Source organism: Gadus morhua, chromosome 18 (genome assembly GCF_902167405.1).
Source record: "Gadus morhua chromosome 18, gadMor3.0, whole genome shotgun sequence".
Lineage (NCBI taxonomy): Eukaryota > Metazoa > Chordata > Actinopteri > Gadiformes > Gadidae > Gadus > Gadus morhua.
In genome coordinates, this window is record NC_044065.1 from 4,544,008 (window position 1) to 4,558,417 (window position 14,410).

General features: G+C 50.2%; 1 protein-coding gene across 1 annotated transcript in view; it reads right to left on the reverse strand.

The window, feature by feature from the left end:
• myo1d (myosin 1D) overlaps window positions 1-14,410 on the reverse strand; it is a 73,300-nt gene that overhangs the window by 37,577 nt on the left and 21,313 nt on the right. The window contains exons 5-11 of the mRNA XM_030340932.1: window positions 14,337-14,390; window positions 12,727-12,822; window positions 11,016-11,132; window positions 9,999-10,202; window positions 8,508-8,653; window positions 7,368-7,482; window positions 6,852-7,022 (exon numbers count right to left, since the gene is read on the reverse strand). Of these exons, the coding sequence (XP_030196792.1) occupies window positions 6,852-7,022; window positions 7,368-7,482; window positions 8,508-8,653; window positions 9,999-10,202; window positions 11,016-11,132; window positions 12,727-12,822; window positions 14,337-14,390 (903 nt within the window). The remainder of the gene's footprint in view (window positions 1-6,851; window positions 7,023-7,367; window positions 7,483-8,507; window positions 8,654-9,998; window positions 10,203-11,015; window positions 11,133-12,726; window positions 12,823-14,336; window positions 14,391-14,410) is intronic.

Below are 14,410 nucleotides of genomic sequence, written 5' to 3' on the forward strand. Positions count from 1 at the left end.
GCGGGGGGAAGAGCAGGAGGTGCAGATTGAGGAAGAGGAGGAGGAGGAGTAGGAGAGCAAAGATCAAAAGAACCAGCATGACGACTGCTTCAACCCATCTCTCTCCACAGCAACCAACAGAGATATCTCCACAAACGTATGTTGTTGTCCTGCTTACGGATGACTCATGTTTCACAGTTCACTGACCCTATAAAAAGGGGCTAAATCAGTCCATCACCACCAGGGGGCGACAGCTGGCGGAGTCGTGGCCCCGCCCTCTCACTGCCCGGCGTGGTAACACTCGGCTGGCTAGCAGCTAGCAGCTAACGCCCTCCTCCGTCTCCACAGCAACCCCCATCCCCCCCCCCCCCCCACCAACTAGGGCCCCACTGGCCCCTGGACAAACCCCGGGCCCCCGTGGGGAGGACAGGTGCCAGGACTACAGCGCGGGGGGGGTGGGGGTGGGTGATGGTCTCACTCCGAGGTGGGTGTCTGTAGTCCCAGTGATGAGTTTCCCGTCCAATGCACTGAGCCCCAGCTGTCAGGTCTTAACAGAGAGAGGATAGGGGTCCCGGTCGCCCCAGCAGACCGGATCAGACACCACTAGACGATCCCAGACACAGTCTGTTCCCTCAGAGCAGCACAGTGTCAAGAGTCTCGATCGGAACTGATGCAAATTGTGCGTGACGGTAGCAGGTGCCAACAGAATGCTGGAACATGATGCTGGAGCCTTCAGTCCTTTCTGACTTGGCGTGTGTTGTTTCCATAGCTCAGCAACGACCGCCATGAAATCACGTCGTCTGCAGAGCGACATATCTACGGTGAAACACGTGACAGAACTCGAAGAGTTGCGTGTAACATAAGAATCTGTGTCTGCCGTGGATCCTGGCGGGCGCTAGGATCGCCGTGTGTGTTCCGTCCTTCTGTGTGTTTTCCCGTTCTGGGCGGATCTACCGGACTCCGTGTTCTCCGGACTCCTCCTTTCTCCGACTCACCCAGACCCACCTGTGGATCATCATCATCAAACCTTCCTGCTTATCTACTCTGGCTTCTCAACCACTCATCGGCAGATGGTCAAACCGCCTAGCTGTGTTAGGAGCGGTCCTGGCTTTGTCGTCTCCGTGTCCTTATACTGAAGAACGCCGGGTTCTAACCCTCTGCTCCATTCCAGATCTTCCCACTTCCCGCCGTCCTTCCACACCACCTTCCCGGTTCCACACCATCCCGGCCGGCTGGCCTTCCACACCAACCAGCTGCTCATTCCCGTCATATAAACATTTTAACTTTACAACCCTCGTCTGTTACTGTGTGTTTCGGCGCCCCGACTCTCGGGACGTAACGCGGATCAACCGCGGACAGCGATGCATCGAATCGAATATAAAATCACATCACGCATCTCTGATACCCTTCAAGACGTCACACTGCGTGTTGCGTGTCATTGCGTCATGTGACTCCTCCCCACCCAGTCCCCTCCCCCTCCTCCTCGTGGTGGGGGTGTTCCACGACGCTCCACTCACCCCGCACCCCTGCCTCCACTCCGCCCCGCCCTCTGTCCTTCCCGCCTGTTGGACGACCTTGCGCGTCACGCTAAGCTAATGAGCGGTAGCCCGCGCCGCAGCCGTTAGCCTCCCGCAGCACACGCGTCGCGTCACTCTTTGCCAGCGGATGAGGGCTTCATTACCGCCGCCAAGCGGTACACTATGTTAGCAGGGGGGGGGACCAACTGTCGGACCACAACTCGTACACACGCACACGCAACGCCGACAATGGAGGGAAGGAACAGGGGATGAGACGGCATAACTGGAAGGAGAGAGAGAGAGAGAGAGAGAGAGAGAGAGAGAGAGAGAGAGAGAGAGAGAGAGAGAGAGAGAGAGAGAGAGAGAGAGAGAGAGAGAGAGAGAGAGAGAGAGAGAACTTGCAGGAATGCAGGAACAACAGAGAGACAGAAAGCGATAGAGCAGAAGAGGAACTCAAACAGCCTGCCATGGCTTCCCGTCCCAGGGCAAACTCCTACGTCAGCAAATAATTAAAAGGAATAATAAAAAAAACAAGAAGATCAAAGCAGAGAGGGGATGGAGCAGGATGCACTTCTGCTCTCCTCCCCTCTCCTCTCCTCCTTCTCTCCTCTACTGATCCTCCTCTCTCTATCCCCTCCCTCTCCTCTCCCTCCTCCCTCACTCTCTCCCCTCCCTCTCCTCTCTCTCTCCTCCCCCTCTCTCTCCCCTGTCCTCTCAATCCTCCCTCTCTTCTCTCCTCCCTCCTCCATCTCTCCTCCCTCTCCTCTCCATCCTCCCTACCTCCTCCCCCTTTCCTCCCACTCCTCCCCCCTCTCTCTTCCCTGTCCTCTCCCTCCTCCCTCCTCCCTCTCTCCTAATCCCTCCTCCATCTCTCCTCCCCCTTTCCTCTCCTCTCTCTCCTTGTGTGATGTTCTTTTGGCGAGGCGTCTATATCTATCTATAGCTCTATCTATGTAACGACTGGAGAGGGCTGGCAACGCTGCCAACACACACACACACACACACACACACACACACACACACACACACACACACACACACACACACACACACACACACACACACACACACACACACACACACACACACTGCAGCGTTGCTTCTCGCTGCGGTGTGTGTGCGCGTGTGCGTGTGTTTCTGTGTGTGTGTGTGTGAGTGAGTGTGTGCACGTATGCGTACGTATGCGTGTGCGTGCGTTCCCACAGAACATAAAGTTCTTATTAAGAGGCAGCAGCTTTGGGGAGAATCAGTCCTAAAAATAATAGCCCCAGAAATATACGTTGTTCTGCTGTTCTGTGAGGGCGTGGAGCCGAGGCATCTGACAGTGCCGCAGTGCAAGGGTGACCCAGTGGGAATCGAACCCCTGACCCCGGCTGGGTGGATACCATGCTCTGTGTATCAGTGCTCGGTCCGACCAGACCACAAGTATTTTGAGGCGGAGAGTCAGGAACTAATCAGACGAGTTCAGAGTTGTGCTGAACTTACTGAGCAGTCAGGGCAGAAACACAGAGGGATAAACATCTCCTGTGATGGATCTGAATCCCATTTTGATCCCTTCAAAGAGTGTGTGTGTGTGTGTGTGTGTGTGTGTGTGTGTGTGTGTGTGTGTGTGTGTGTGTGTGTGTGTGTGTGTGTGTGTGTGTGTGTGTGTGTGTGTGTGTGTGTGTGTGTGTGTGTGTGTTGTCTCTGATGCAGAACACCACTGATTAATACATCAGAGGGCTGAGCAGACGGAGGTTCTCGTGGCTAACTCCCGAGCGCTAACTGTGTGTAGCTAACTGTGTGTATCAAACAGTGTGTATCCAACTGTGTGTAGCCTAGCGCTCAGCAGTGGTGATGCTGATTTAGAGCAGCAGAGAAATAGAGAGAGACCATTTCAAGATCCCTGTTTATCAAAGCCTCATTCTTTATTTCCCTTCCTAGCCCCCAATACAAGTCTGAGTCATACTGCACTTCTATACACCAGGGAAAGGCTGTGATGTGTGACACGCTTTAAAATAATTTAGTGTGAATATATTTAGCAGGATATATACTTTTTGGGTCAACTGTAATAGGAGCAAAGACGAGAGGGGATTTGAGAGGAGGCTGAAAGGCCGCAAGGTCTCGTTTATGGAGATAAGCACGTGACTGGAGGTAGCTTGACATGCGAGCGATAGACGGAGCTTGTAATAGAGGAAGTCGTGAACCTGTTAAGAGATGTAGATAGAGGAAATAACAGACATGGGAGGAAATAGAGGATGTGAGAAGATAAGACTGAGAGGAGATGGATGCACATACAGAGTAGAGTACGACATATCGAATCCCAAGCTTGTAGGAGGGGGAAGAGATACACAGATCGATAACGCGATGACCTGGATTGATGAGATGTCGTCACTTCACAGTTCATTTATTTAGCAGACGTTTTAGTGCAAAGAAACATGTCATCAAGGAGCAGGTTACATCTCAGTTAGGAAACAGCCATGTTTGGTTGCATTCAAATCTAACTAAAACACAACCAACCAATGGTCATAGCCCTCAAATTGGTTGTTACTAGAGATGCTCTGATTCTTTGACTCCACACCCAAGATCCGTCTTCCTACGTCTCCTACTGTTCTGCCCTCCATCAATATATCCACCTTGAAGAACACACACATCAGGTGGTGGTCACATTAGCAGTCCTCACCTCTAGCAGGGAACTGGGAAACCCTGTAGCTGAGAACCCTGCAACTGAGAACCTTTCAACTAGGAACCTTTCAAGTGGAAAAAGCTATGGTATTCCTTTTCATTTCCTGCTAAGTTTGCCAAGAACTTATTTGCATGATAGGTCATGGAGGAGAGCTAAAATGATTAACTTGACGACTTTAGCTTCCTGCTCCTCAGAGATAAAATACTCAAGGGCAGTTTTGCGTGATTGTATGCAAGTATTAATTTATTATTTATTTCTGGATTCATTTTGAAGGATTACTTTGTCTGAGGTCGACCAAGGATACATGATTACCCTTAGGGAATCTGGAAACTGGGTTTTGTGGTTGTTTACGCATTCGAGAGAGCTCAGAAACAATCTGTTTAAAATCATCTTCTACTAGATTATTCTATGGTGATGAAGATGATTACAGTTCAGTAGATATTTGATCCAGTTTCTCTTTCCAGGGAAAATTATCACAAATCAAAAGGATCCTATAGAAATACAAGATTTAGACACTGCTGATTTATCTTCAATATTCATATTATCTTAAAATGATGAACGGAGAACTCAGTGATTGGGGAAGGATTAGAAATTGGCTGCGTGAATGTTGGACAGTTATTGTAAAGCGCTTTGAGCAACTACTGGTTAGAAAAGTGCCAGATAAATGCAGTCCATTTACAATTTATCACGACTAGGCCAATCATTCAAGGTTGAATAGTGCAGAATCCCACCTCTGCTCCTCACTAAAGCCTTCTCACAATGCCTCATCAGTACGGCATTTAATAAAACATGAAGCGCTCAATATTGCATGATGAGAGAGACCTGTGTTTAAAATAGTAAACACAACCCGCCCACTGACATCTTCAGGATAGCAACGAGGTTCAGAGGGTTGGGTTCTTTCCAACATGTTTAGTCTGTGCTCTGTTGAGCTCATGAAGCTCAGAGAGATAAGTATGGTCACGACGAGGATGTGAGAAGATGTGAGAGGAGGTGAGAGGAGGTGAGAGGAGAGGATATGAGAGGAGGTGTGAGGATGTCAGAGGAGGAGGTGAGAGGGTGTGAGAGGATGTAAGAGGAAGTAAGGGGGTATGATAAGACAGAATGTGAGAGAAGATGAGAGGTTGTGAGAGGATGTGAGAGGGCACGAGACAATGTGAGAGGAGAGGGGTTAAGATGAGAGGACGTGAGAGGGTATAAGAAGACGTGGGAGGAGGGGGTATGAGAGGAAATTGGAGGATGTGAGCGGATGTGAGAAGGAGGAAATAGGAGCAAAGACGAGAGGGGATTTGAGAGGAGGTGAAAGGACGTGAGAGGACGTTATAGGAGATGAGAGGACGTGACTGGAGATGAGAGGACATGCGAGGAGGTGAGCGGAGGATGTGAGAGGGTGGTGTGAAGGTGTTAAGAGGATGTGAGATGAGAGGACATAATAGGACATGGGAGGAAATGAGAGGATGTGAGAGGAGTAAGGAGTGAGAGGAGATGGATGACATGAGAGCAGGTGAGAGGAAGTATCGACTCCCAGGCTCTGTAGGAGGGGGAAGAGATACACAGATCGATAACGCAGCAGTAGGCTTCAGTGATTCATTGTTGCCCTCATTTGTACATGTTGATCCCGATGGAATACCTGAAGTGTTTCAAATAAAATATCCGTACAAGTAGAAATATCTAAAAATGTGTATAATAAGTGTAGAAGTGTTTAATAAATCATAAATCCTCTTTAGCCGATGCTACACATCAGTTGCTTTGTGAAAGAAACAGCCTTTTCATTGAGTTAGTCGCCCTCCCTCTCTTCTCTAGTCCTTTCTTAAACACTAAGTCCAGTTGCGACAGATGTTGAAGCCACACAAATCCCATTGGTTGCTAGTGACATCACTTGGGGAGGCAAAATGTGGAGTCAGCTGCCGTGGCAACCTATCGCTGGTAAATGTCGCCCCCTTGTGTTCACAGAGGAGTAGTGCACAATGCGTTCTACCAACAACACCACACTCCCCGATGACGTGAGGTCCGGGAACAGAACAGTTTGCCTGGTGTTAGTTTGCTCAGACAAAAACTATTTACACACTACTGGCCGGTAAACCATGATATCTTCAGATCAAGATGGACAGAGGTCTATCAAACCCAGATCAAGATTGACAGAGGTCTATCTAACCCAGATCAAGACGGACAGAGGTTCTCTCTTCAGATGAACAGAGGTCTTTCTTGATCTCTGCACTCTTAAAGCAGTATTGTTATCACGTCCTTCTCTGTCGATGGAAGGTCTGCCCTCTGGTGTTCTCAGACCGACCTTATCAAGATCTGAATCAGATCTTGAATCAGTTACCTGCTCACTGCCAAGCAGGTAACAAACCCTCTACAAAACACTGCTCACCGTAGTCAAACGCCACGCTGCCACCGCTGAACCCAGCCATTAGCGAGCCTCCATTTCAGGCTCTCCAGTGACACCTTCGTCAGAAGTGTAGTGGGAGCCTACCTTGCTGCTGGTGTAGTAAGCCCTATCTCACTGATGGTGTAGTGAGCCCTATCTTACTGATGGGGTAGGGAGCCCACCTTACTGATGGTGTAGTGAGGCCTGTTTCTTTTCTTTTATTTATTATACAGGAAAGTATTAGAAGTAACAAAGTTACAATATAAAACGGGCCTGTCTCAGTAAAATAACTGATTTCCAGCAGGTTCCTGTTCCTGCCTACCTTGCGGCTTGTGTAGTGGACGTGCTTGGCCAGCTTGCCGTTGAGCCCCTGCAGGAAGACCTCATCGGTGACCTTGCCCACGTTCATGCAGGCCTCGTCCAGCACCGAGAAGATGCCCTTGTGCTGCTGCTCCACCAGGTCCACGATGATCTGGTTGTTGAAGTAGTCGATCTGAGCGTCCGAGCGGAGACAGGGGAGAGGGTAAGTGACGCAGATCACACAACTCTGGATTTGAGGATTTGAACACCTGGTGACCATTAGGACTTAATTGTCGTACTAGTCACATACGTCTTGTTATGGCCTGCCACAGTGGGAATAAAACCACTAACCCTACCTGTACCAGTTACACAAGAGCAGTATTACACAACTAACATACTAACAAACTAACGTACGTTTAAAATATATACTTAGCCCGAGTATACGCAGCACTAAACCGTTCATACCAGCGCTCTGACAGTCATACGGTCAACCTGTAGGAGCGTTCTGGACCTCAAAGCGGAACCAAAGGTAGCGTACGTGTTTCCAGGGGATGCCCTCCCTCTGGTACTCCTCCTGCTCCTGCTTCAGCACCAGCTGGATGAACAGCTGCTGCAGCTTCTCGTTGCAGTAGTTGATGCAGAACTGCTCAAAGCTGGAGACGAACAGAGTAGAAGACAAGGAGAAAGGGGGCTGGTTTTATATGATTGATTTATAGAAACGCTTTGCTAAGCTGCTGTAAGTAAGCACCAGAGTGATGATGAAACCACAACAACAAAAGAGTTTGTGCTGTGGTTTGGTGTGGGCTCTGAGCGAACACCTTCTCCTGTACACTATTTCTATACACCTAGAGACCTTGCATTGATTCTCCACCGCAGCAGGGAGGGACGTTGTGGATTAGTTTGGTGACTGTACTGACTACAGTTCCTGATCCTGTGTGCTTTGTGGGAACCCGCCCACATTCCTCCAGACATGATTCATGAATTAAAAGGTGACATATTGTACCACCAGGTGTGAGTGCGATTAGATTACAAGCAGAAAACTTATCTCTTCTGACATTACATTTACATTTAGGGCATTTAGCAGACGCATTTATCCAAAGCGGCTAAGTATAAGTACATTTGTCGTAAGAAGTGAAACAATATATCGCTGTCGGTACAGTAAAGATGTTCATAGAACCAAGTGCAAGTACTAACAATCGCTAGGCTAACCCATTCCCTGTGTACAGCAATGATAGCAGCTACTGCAGATGCTACACAATTAAGAACTATGAATAAGTGCAATTGTAGATTAAGTGCGTACAATAAGTGCGTACATTAAGTGCCAGGACGTACAACATACAATGGTGGCTGGAAGGGGCTAGGTAGCTATGCAGAGTCGATAGTATGTCGCCTCTGACATCACAAGTGGGTGAGTCCACCAAGATGTACGACAGATAAAGGAGCAGCGTTTGCTACCGTCCACTGGGTAGGCTGGTAGACTGATCTATCCAGCACACATCTAGGTGGACCCGCCCACTAGTGATGTCAGAAGAGGCAGATTTCAAAAATGGCTTGTAACGGCTAATCACACTCACACCTGTTGGTATAACATGTCATCTTTAACAGTCAATCTTAAGCAGTGACAGAAGGGCTTTGGAAACGGATGAAGAATAGACCTCTGCTACAAACTACAGCCGACCTGTTGTTCTGGAAGATCTCAAAGCCGTAGATGTCCAGCACCCCGATCACAGTGTTCTTCCCGTGGACCCTGGCGTCGTAGTTCTTCACCTCGATGACGTCGTTGATACGCCCCACGATCCAGCAGAAGAGACGTTCATACATGGCCTGAGAGAGGAGAGGAGAGACCTTCATACATGGCCTGGAGAGGAGAGACCTTCATACATGGCCTGGAGAGGAGAGACCTTCATACATGGCCTGAGAGAGGAGAGAGACCTTATTACATGGCCTGAGAGAGGAGAGGAGAGACCTTCATACATGGCCTGGAGAGGAGAGACCTTCATACATGGCCTGGAGAGGAGAGACCTTCATACATGGCCTGAGAGAGGAGAGGAGAGACCTTCATACATGGCCTGAGAGAGCAGAGAGACCTTCATACATGGCCTGAGAGAGGAGAGGAGAGACCTTCATACATGGCCTGAGAGAGGAGAGAGACCTTCATACATGGCCTGAGAGAGAAGAGAGAGACCTTCATACATGGCCTGAGAGAGGAGAGGAGAGACCTTCATACATGGCCTGAGAGAGGAGAGAGACGTTCATACATGGCCTGAGAGAGGAGAGGAGAGACCTTCATACATGGCCTGAGAGAGCAGAGAGACCTTCATACATGGCCTGAGAGAGGAGAGAGACCTTCATACATGGCCTGAGAGAGGAGAGGAGAGACCTTCATACATGGCCTGGAGAGGAGAGACCTTCATACATGGCCTGAGAGAGGAGAGGAGAAACCTTATTACATGGCCTGAGAGAGAAGAGAGAGACCTTCATACATGGCCTGAGAGAGGAGAGAGAGACCTTCATACATGGCCTGAGAGAGGAGAGAGACCTTCATACATGGCCTGAGAGAGGAGAGAGCTTCATGCATGGCCTGAGAGAGAAGAGAGAGACCTTCATACATGGCCTGAGAGAGGAGAGGAGAGACCTTCATAGATGGCCTGAGAGAGGCTCCCTCCTCCAGAGCCACAGACTGGTTTAATAAAGTAAACGTGCGGTATTAATAACGTCTACATGACTAACGGTCTGAGCACATGCAGCCTTGAGCAGGGGGCTAGGAGGAGGAGGGGGAGCAGGAGCAGTAGTAGGAGGAGCAGGGGTATAGGAGGAGGAAGAGCAGGGGGGTAGGAGAAGGAGGAGGAGCAGGAGAAGTAGGAGGAGGAGGAGGCGCAGGGGAAGTAGGAGGAGGAGAAGGAGGAGCGGGGGGTAGGAGAAGGGGGTGGGAGCAGGGGCAGGGAATGGTGGCAGGAGGAGGAGCAGGAGAAGGAGGAGGAGGAGGAGGAAGAGCAGGGGTATAAGAGGAGGAAGAGCAGGGGGGTAGGCGGAGAAGGAGCGAGCAGAGTGGCAGGTGGAGGAGGAGCAGGGGGGTTGGAGAAGGAGCAGGAGCAGCTGGAGGAGGAGGAGGAGGAGGAGGAGGAGGAGGAGGAGCATGGGGCTAGGAGCAGGAGGCGGAGCCCAGTACCTTGGCGAGGGCGTCCCGTCCGTAGCCGGCCTCCTGGGCGGTGTGCTGCTTGTCGATGACGTCGCGGCCCGTGGCCACGGTGCGGAACAGCAGCGCCTTCTCCACATTGTCCTCCGGGGTGGAGAGCAGCTCCCCGATCACGGACACCACCTTTGGGTTCTGGATCAGGATGACGTCCCCGTCCACGCCGAAGGTCAGGTTCCCCTGGAGAGGAGCCCAGCTTCAGCACCTGCTCTGCCCTTCGACTGCTTTCATACATTTCCTTCTTTCTACTCAAACGCTGAGCGCCTTTACACCGCGCATTGTACATGGCCGTCGACGGATGACGGAGGGCGGGTCTGACGCATGGGTAACGCGATCTGATTGGCCGACGAATCCGTCGCTGCCTGAAAAGTTAAACAATTCTCAACATTTTGAGGCAGGCAACGGAGCCGACTAGAACCGGATTGACCCACAATTCATTTCAAGAGCGCCTCGTGCAAAGTCAATGAGATCCACCGACGGACGTGTACAGTGTGAACGCAGCGGTACGGACGAGAAGCTGAAGACGGACAAAAGGGTTAGACAGACGTGAGGACATGACTGGCCACGGGCGGAATCAAACCCGGCTCGCTACCGAGCGTACTACTAATGCGGTGAGCGCACTAATGGCTTGACTCCATGCATATATGTATTGTTTATGTGTTGTATTAAACATCAACTACACATGCACAGCTGCAGTGAACATGCCACGCAACTGAAGCCCCATGGAGGACTCTGTGCTCCATCTTGGCTTCCTTGTGATCAGAGGGATTTACAGCAGACCGGACAAGACACTGAGTATCCCCCAGGACGTCTTAAGCCACCAGTCGCCACACTGTTCCTTCCCCTCACTCTGTTGATTCCCCACTTCCCCGGGTGATCCCTCCCTGGCACGCTGGTGGGTTGTTGACTATGTGGCGGCACGTCCTTCTGCTAGAGCTGCTGAGCTCAGGGAGCAAGGAGGCCGAGGGGGCTGAGGAGAAGATTATCACCCACCAGATGGAGCGTGGTGGCCAGGATCTTGTAGGCGGTCAGAGTCTCCTCCGACGTGAAGCCGATCACCTTCATGGCGTCCGCTACGGCTTTGAAGTCTGCTCCATCGTTGATGGAAGACTGGAGCGAGAGAGAGGGAGCGAGAGAAAGAGAGAGCGAGAGAGGCAGAAAGAGCGAAAGAAAGGCAGAAAGAGAAAGAGAGGAGAGGCAGAAAGAGAAAGAGAAAGAGAAAGAGAGAGAGAGAGAGAGAGAGAGAGAGAGAGAGAGAGAGAGAGAGAGAGAGAGAGAGAGAGAAAGAAGACAGAAGACAGAAGACAGAGACAGAGAGAGACATTAATTGCACAGATGGGCCTTTTAACACATGGAAGCGTTTTACGAAACTCTAAGAGGCCAAGAAGTGTTTTTCTTACACTCACACAATAAAAAAGACCTCAGACTATTGAATAAGTGGGGTGAGCCTCGTAAAGCTGGGCGTCGGCCTGCTGATGGGGGAGCAGTCTGCTGCCGCAGCGCCTCTCCTCCCGGTCTCCATGACATCAGCGATGCTCTACAGCGTCGCTCAGGGAACCAGGAGCTCTGAGGCACGAGGTCGTTAACACCGTCTGCAACGCCGCGCTACTGTCACCGTGGGACCCCTGACCCCATCTACTGTCGCCATGGGAACCTGCCCTACTGGGACCATGGGACCTCTACAGTCTGACCCCCTCTACCGTCACCATGGGACCTCTACAGTCTGACCCCCTCTACCGTCACCATGGGACCTCTACAGTCTGACCCCCTCTACTGTCACCATGGGACCTCTACAGTCTGACCCCCTCTACCGTCACCATGGGACCTCTACAGTCTGACCCCCTCTACCGTCACCATGGGACCTCTACAGTCTGACCCCCTCTACCGTCACCATGGGACCTCTACAGTCTGACCCCCTCTACTGTCACCATGGGACCTCTACAGTCTGACCCCCTCTACTGTCACCATGGGACCTCTACAGTCTGACCCCCTCTACTGTCACCATGGGACCTCTACAGTCTGACCCCATCTACCGTCACCATGGGACCTCTACAGTCTGACCCCCTCTACCGTCACCATGGGAACCTGCTCTACCGTCACCGTGGGACCTCTACAGTCTGACCCCCTCTACCGTCACCATGGGAACCTGCTCTACCATCACCGTGGGACCTCTACAGTCTGACCCCCTCTACCGTCACCATGGCACCTCTGAGCCATGTGTCTCCCATATGCTCTAGCGTCTGCACACTAGGGTAAAGAGCTGATGAAACCACAACAACAAAAGAGTTTCACACAACATATGCTGTGGTTTGGTGTGGGGCTCTGAGCGAACACCTTCTCCTTCACACAATTTCTATACACCTAGACACCTTGCGTTGATTCTCCACCGCAGCAGGGATGGACGTTGTGGATTAGTTTGAACAGCTCTACGCTTGGTTAGAGCGCCCACTCTCCACTACCACAATGCAGTGGAGATCAGTCATCTGTTTGGGTCGGTTCTCCTTCACCAGGAGGTCAGATCCCATGTGATCGACGGGGATTGACTTGACTTTTTATGGATACATTTGTTCGTTTTTGGAACGATTTCAAAATCCAGTACAACTGAACATCCCCGTCTTCGTCTTTCAAAAGGAGGTCCACATAATAATCACATCACCGTTAAAAAGGTTTGAACATTCATGGTGGACAAAACCCGAGGCCTCACCTTGACCTGACCCCCGACCTTGATGTAGGCGTAGGCCTTGGGGTCCTTCTGGATGTGCAGCGAGCGCAGCAAAGACTCCGGCCCCCCTCTGAGCAGCTGGGGGGAGACGCACGCAAACGGGTCAGTCAGGAGGTAGAGACACCGGGACACACCGCCTCCAACGCCCAGAACATCACTCATCACATCAAGGATCAGTATCCTTGCATTATATAGCGCTTTCATAACCAGTGGCCACTCAAAGCGCTTTACAATATTGCCTCACATTCACGTGGTCATACACACATCCAAGACACCTCCTAAAATAAAGTAATTAGTTACTTATTACTAGTTACTTCTGTAAATTGTAATGAGATTACTTTACTAGTTAACGCATTTGAAAAGTAACTTCACTACTTATTACCTTACTTTCCAGTTTCTTAATTTACTGTAGATACATGGATAAACATCATAGCCCTATCATCACTTGGTGTTTATTGTATAAATCTATACAAAATAGCATATAAAACCATATGAAAGAACAATATCCCTGTCTGCACAAAGAAATGCCTCACTGTAAAATCCACAAACAACACTCAATTGCACATTCATCAGAGGACAACCAGTTGAACAAGTCAACAGTTTCAAATACCTAGGGCTCACCATGGATAACAAACTCAACTTCAACGAACAATGTCATTAGCACACACAAACGTGCACATGCAAGGCTTTACGTCATACGCAAACTGAAATCACTGTCTGTGGCCCCCCACTTCTTCTTACTCCTCTACAAAAGCATCATTCAACCCATCCTAATGTACCGATCCCCCTGCTTCTTCACCCTGCTGACTGTCAACAGCGAAAACAGACTCCTCAAAATCCCACACATAGCATCCAAGATAACCAACCTCCCCAGCCCCAGCCTGTCAGAGCCAAAATGACCTTGCACGCCTGGTACGTGTAAAAGTCAGCAGCCCTGAACACCCCCTTAACCAATTCTTTGAATTACTCCCATCTGGCTGCAGATATAGGGTACTAGACTGGAGAAAAGCCCATTTTAAAAGAAGTTTTGTTGCCTCAGCTATCATAGCACTGAACAAAAATATGTCGATCCTTCATCACTGTATATTGTCCATGTCATGTTTATTTCTGTCTACATATTTTTCCGCGGTAAATGTGGGTTGAGGGTTGTGAGGGTTTATCTGTTGTATATGTGGGAAAATAGTTTATTTGTTATCTGTGTGCCTCACAGTGTTGCTACACTGTGTTGTGTCTTTTCATATGTATGCTGCCCTGAAACCAACTAGACTTGACTGTGTGAAAACAATTATCCCCTTGGGGACAATCAAGAAACTAACTAACTAACTAACTAACTAACTAACATTCACCCATTCATGCAAACATTCACCAGCGACAGCGGAGTCAGCCACGCAGGGCGACAGCCAGCTCGTCAGGAGCAGTTAGGGTGAAGCGTCTCGCTCAGGGACACCTCGGCGCTCTCACGCTAGGAGGAGCCAGGGATCGAACTAACAACCTTCCGGTTACCAGCCAACCCACTCTACCTCCGGAGCCACATGCCCCCTCCATACCAGTCATCGCCCTCCTGGTTATCTTCTAACACAAGCCGCCCTCACCTGGTAGAAGGAATGGAAGCTCCTCTCGCCATCCTGCTGGAAGATGACCCTGGACTGATGATAGAGAGGGACTG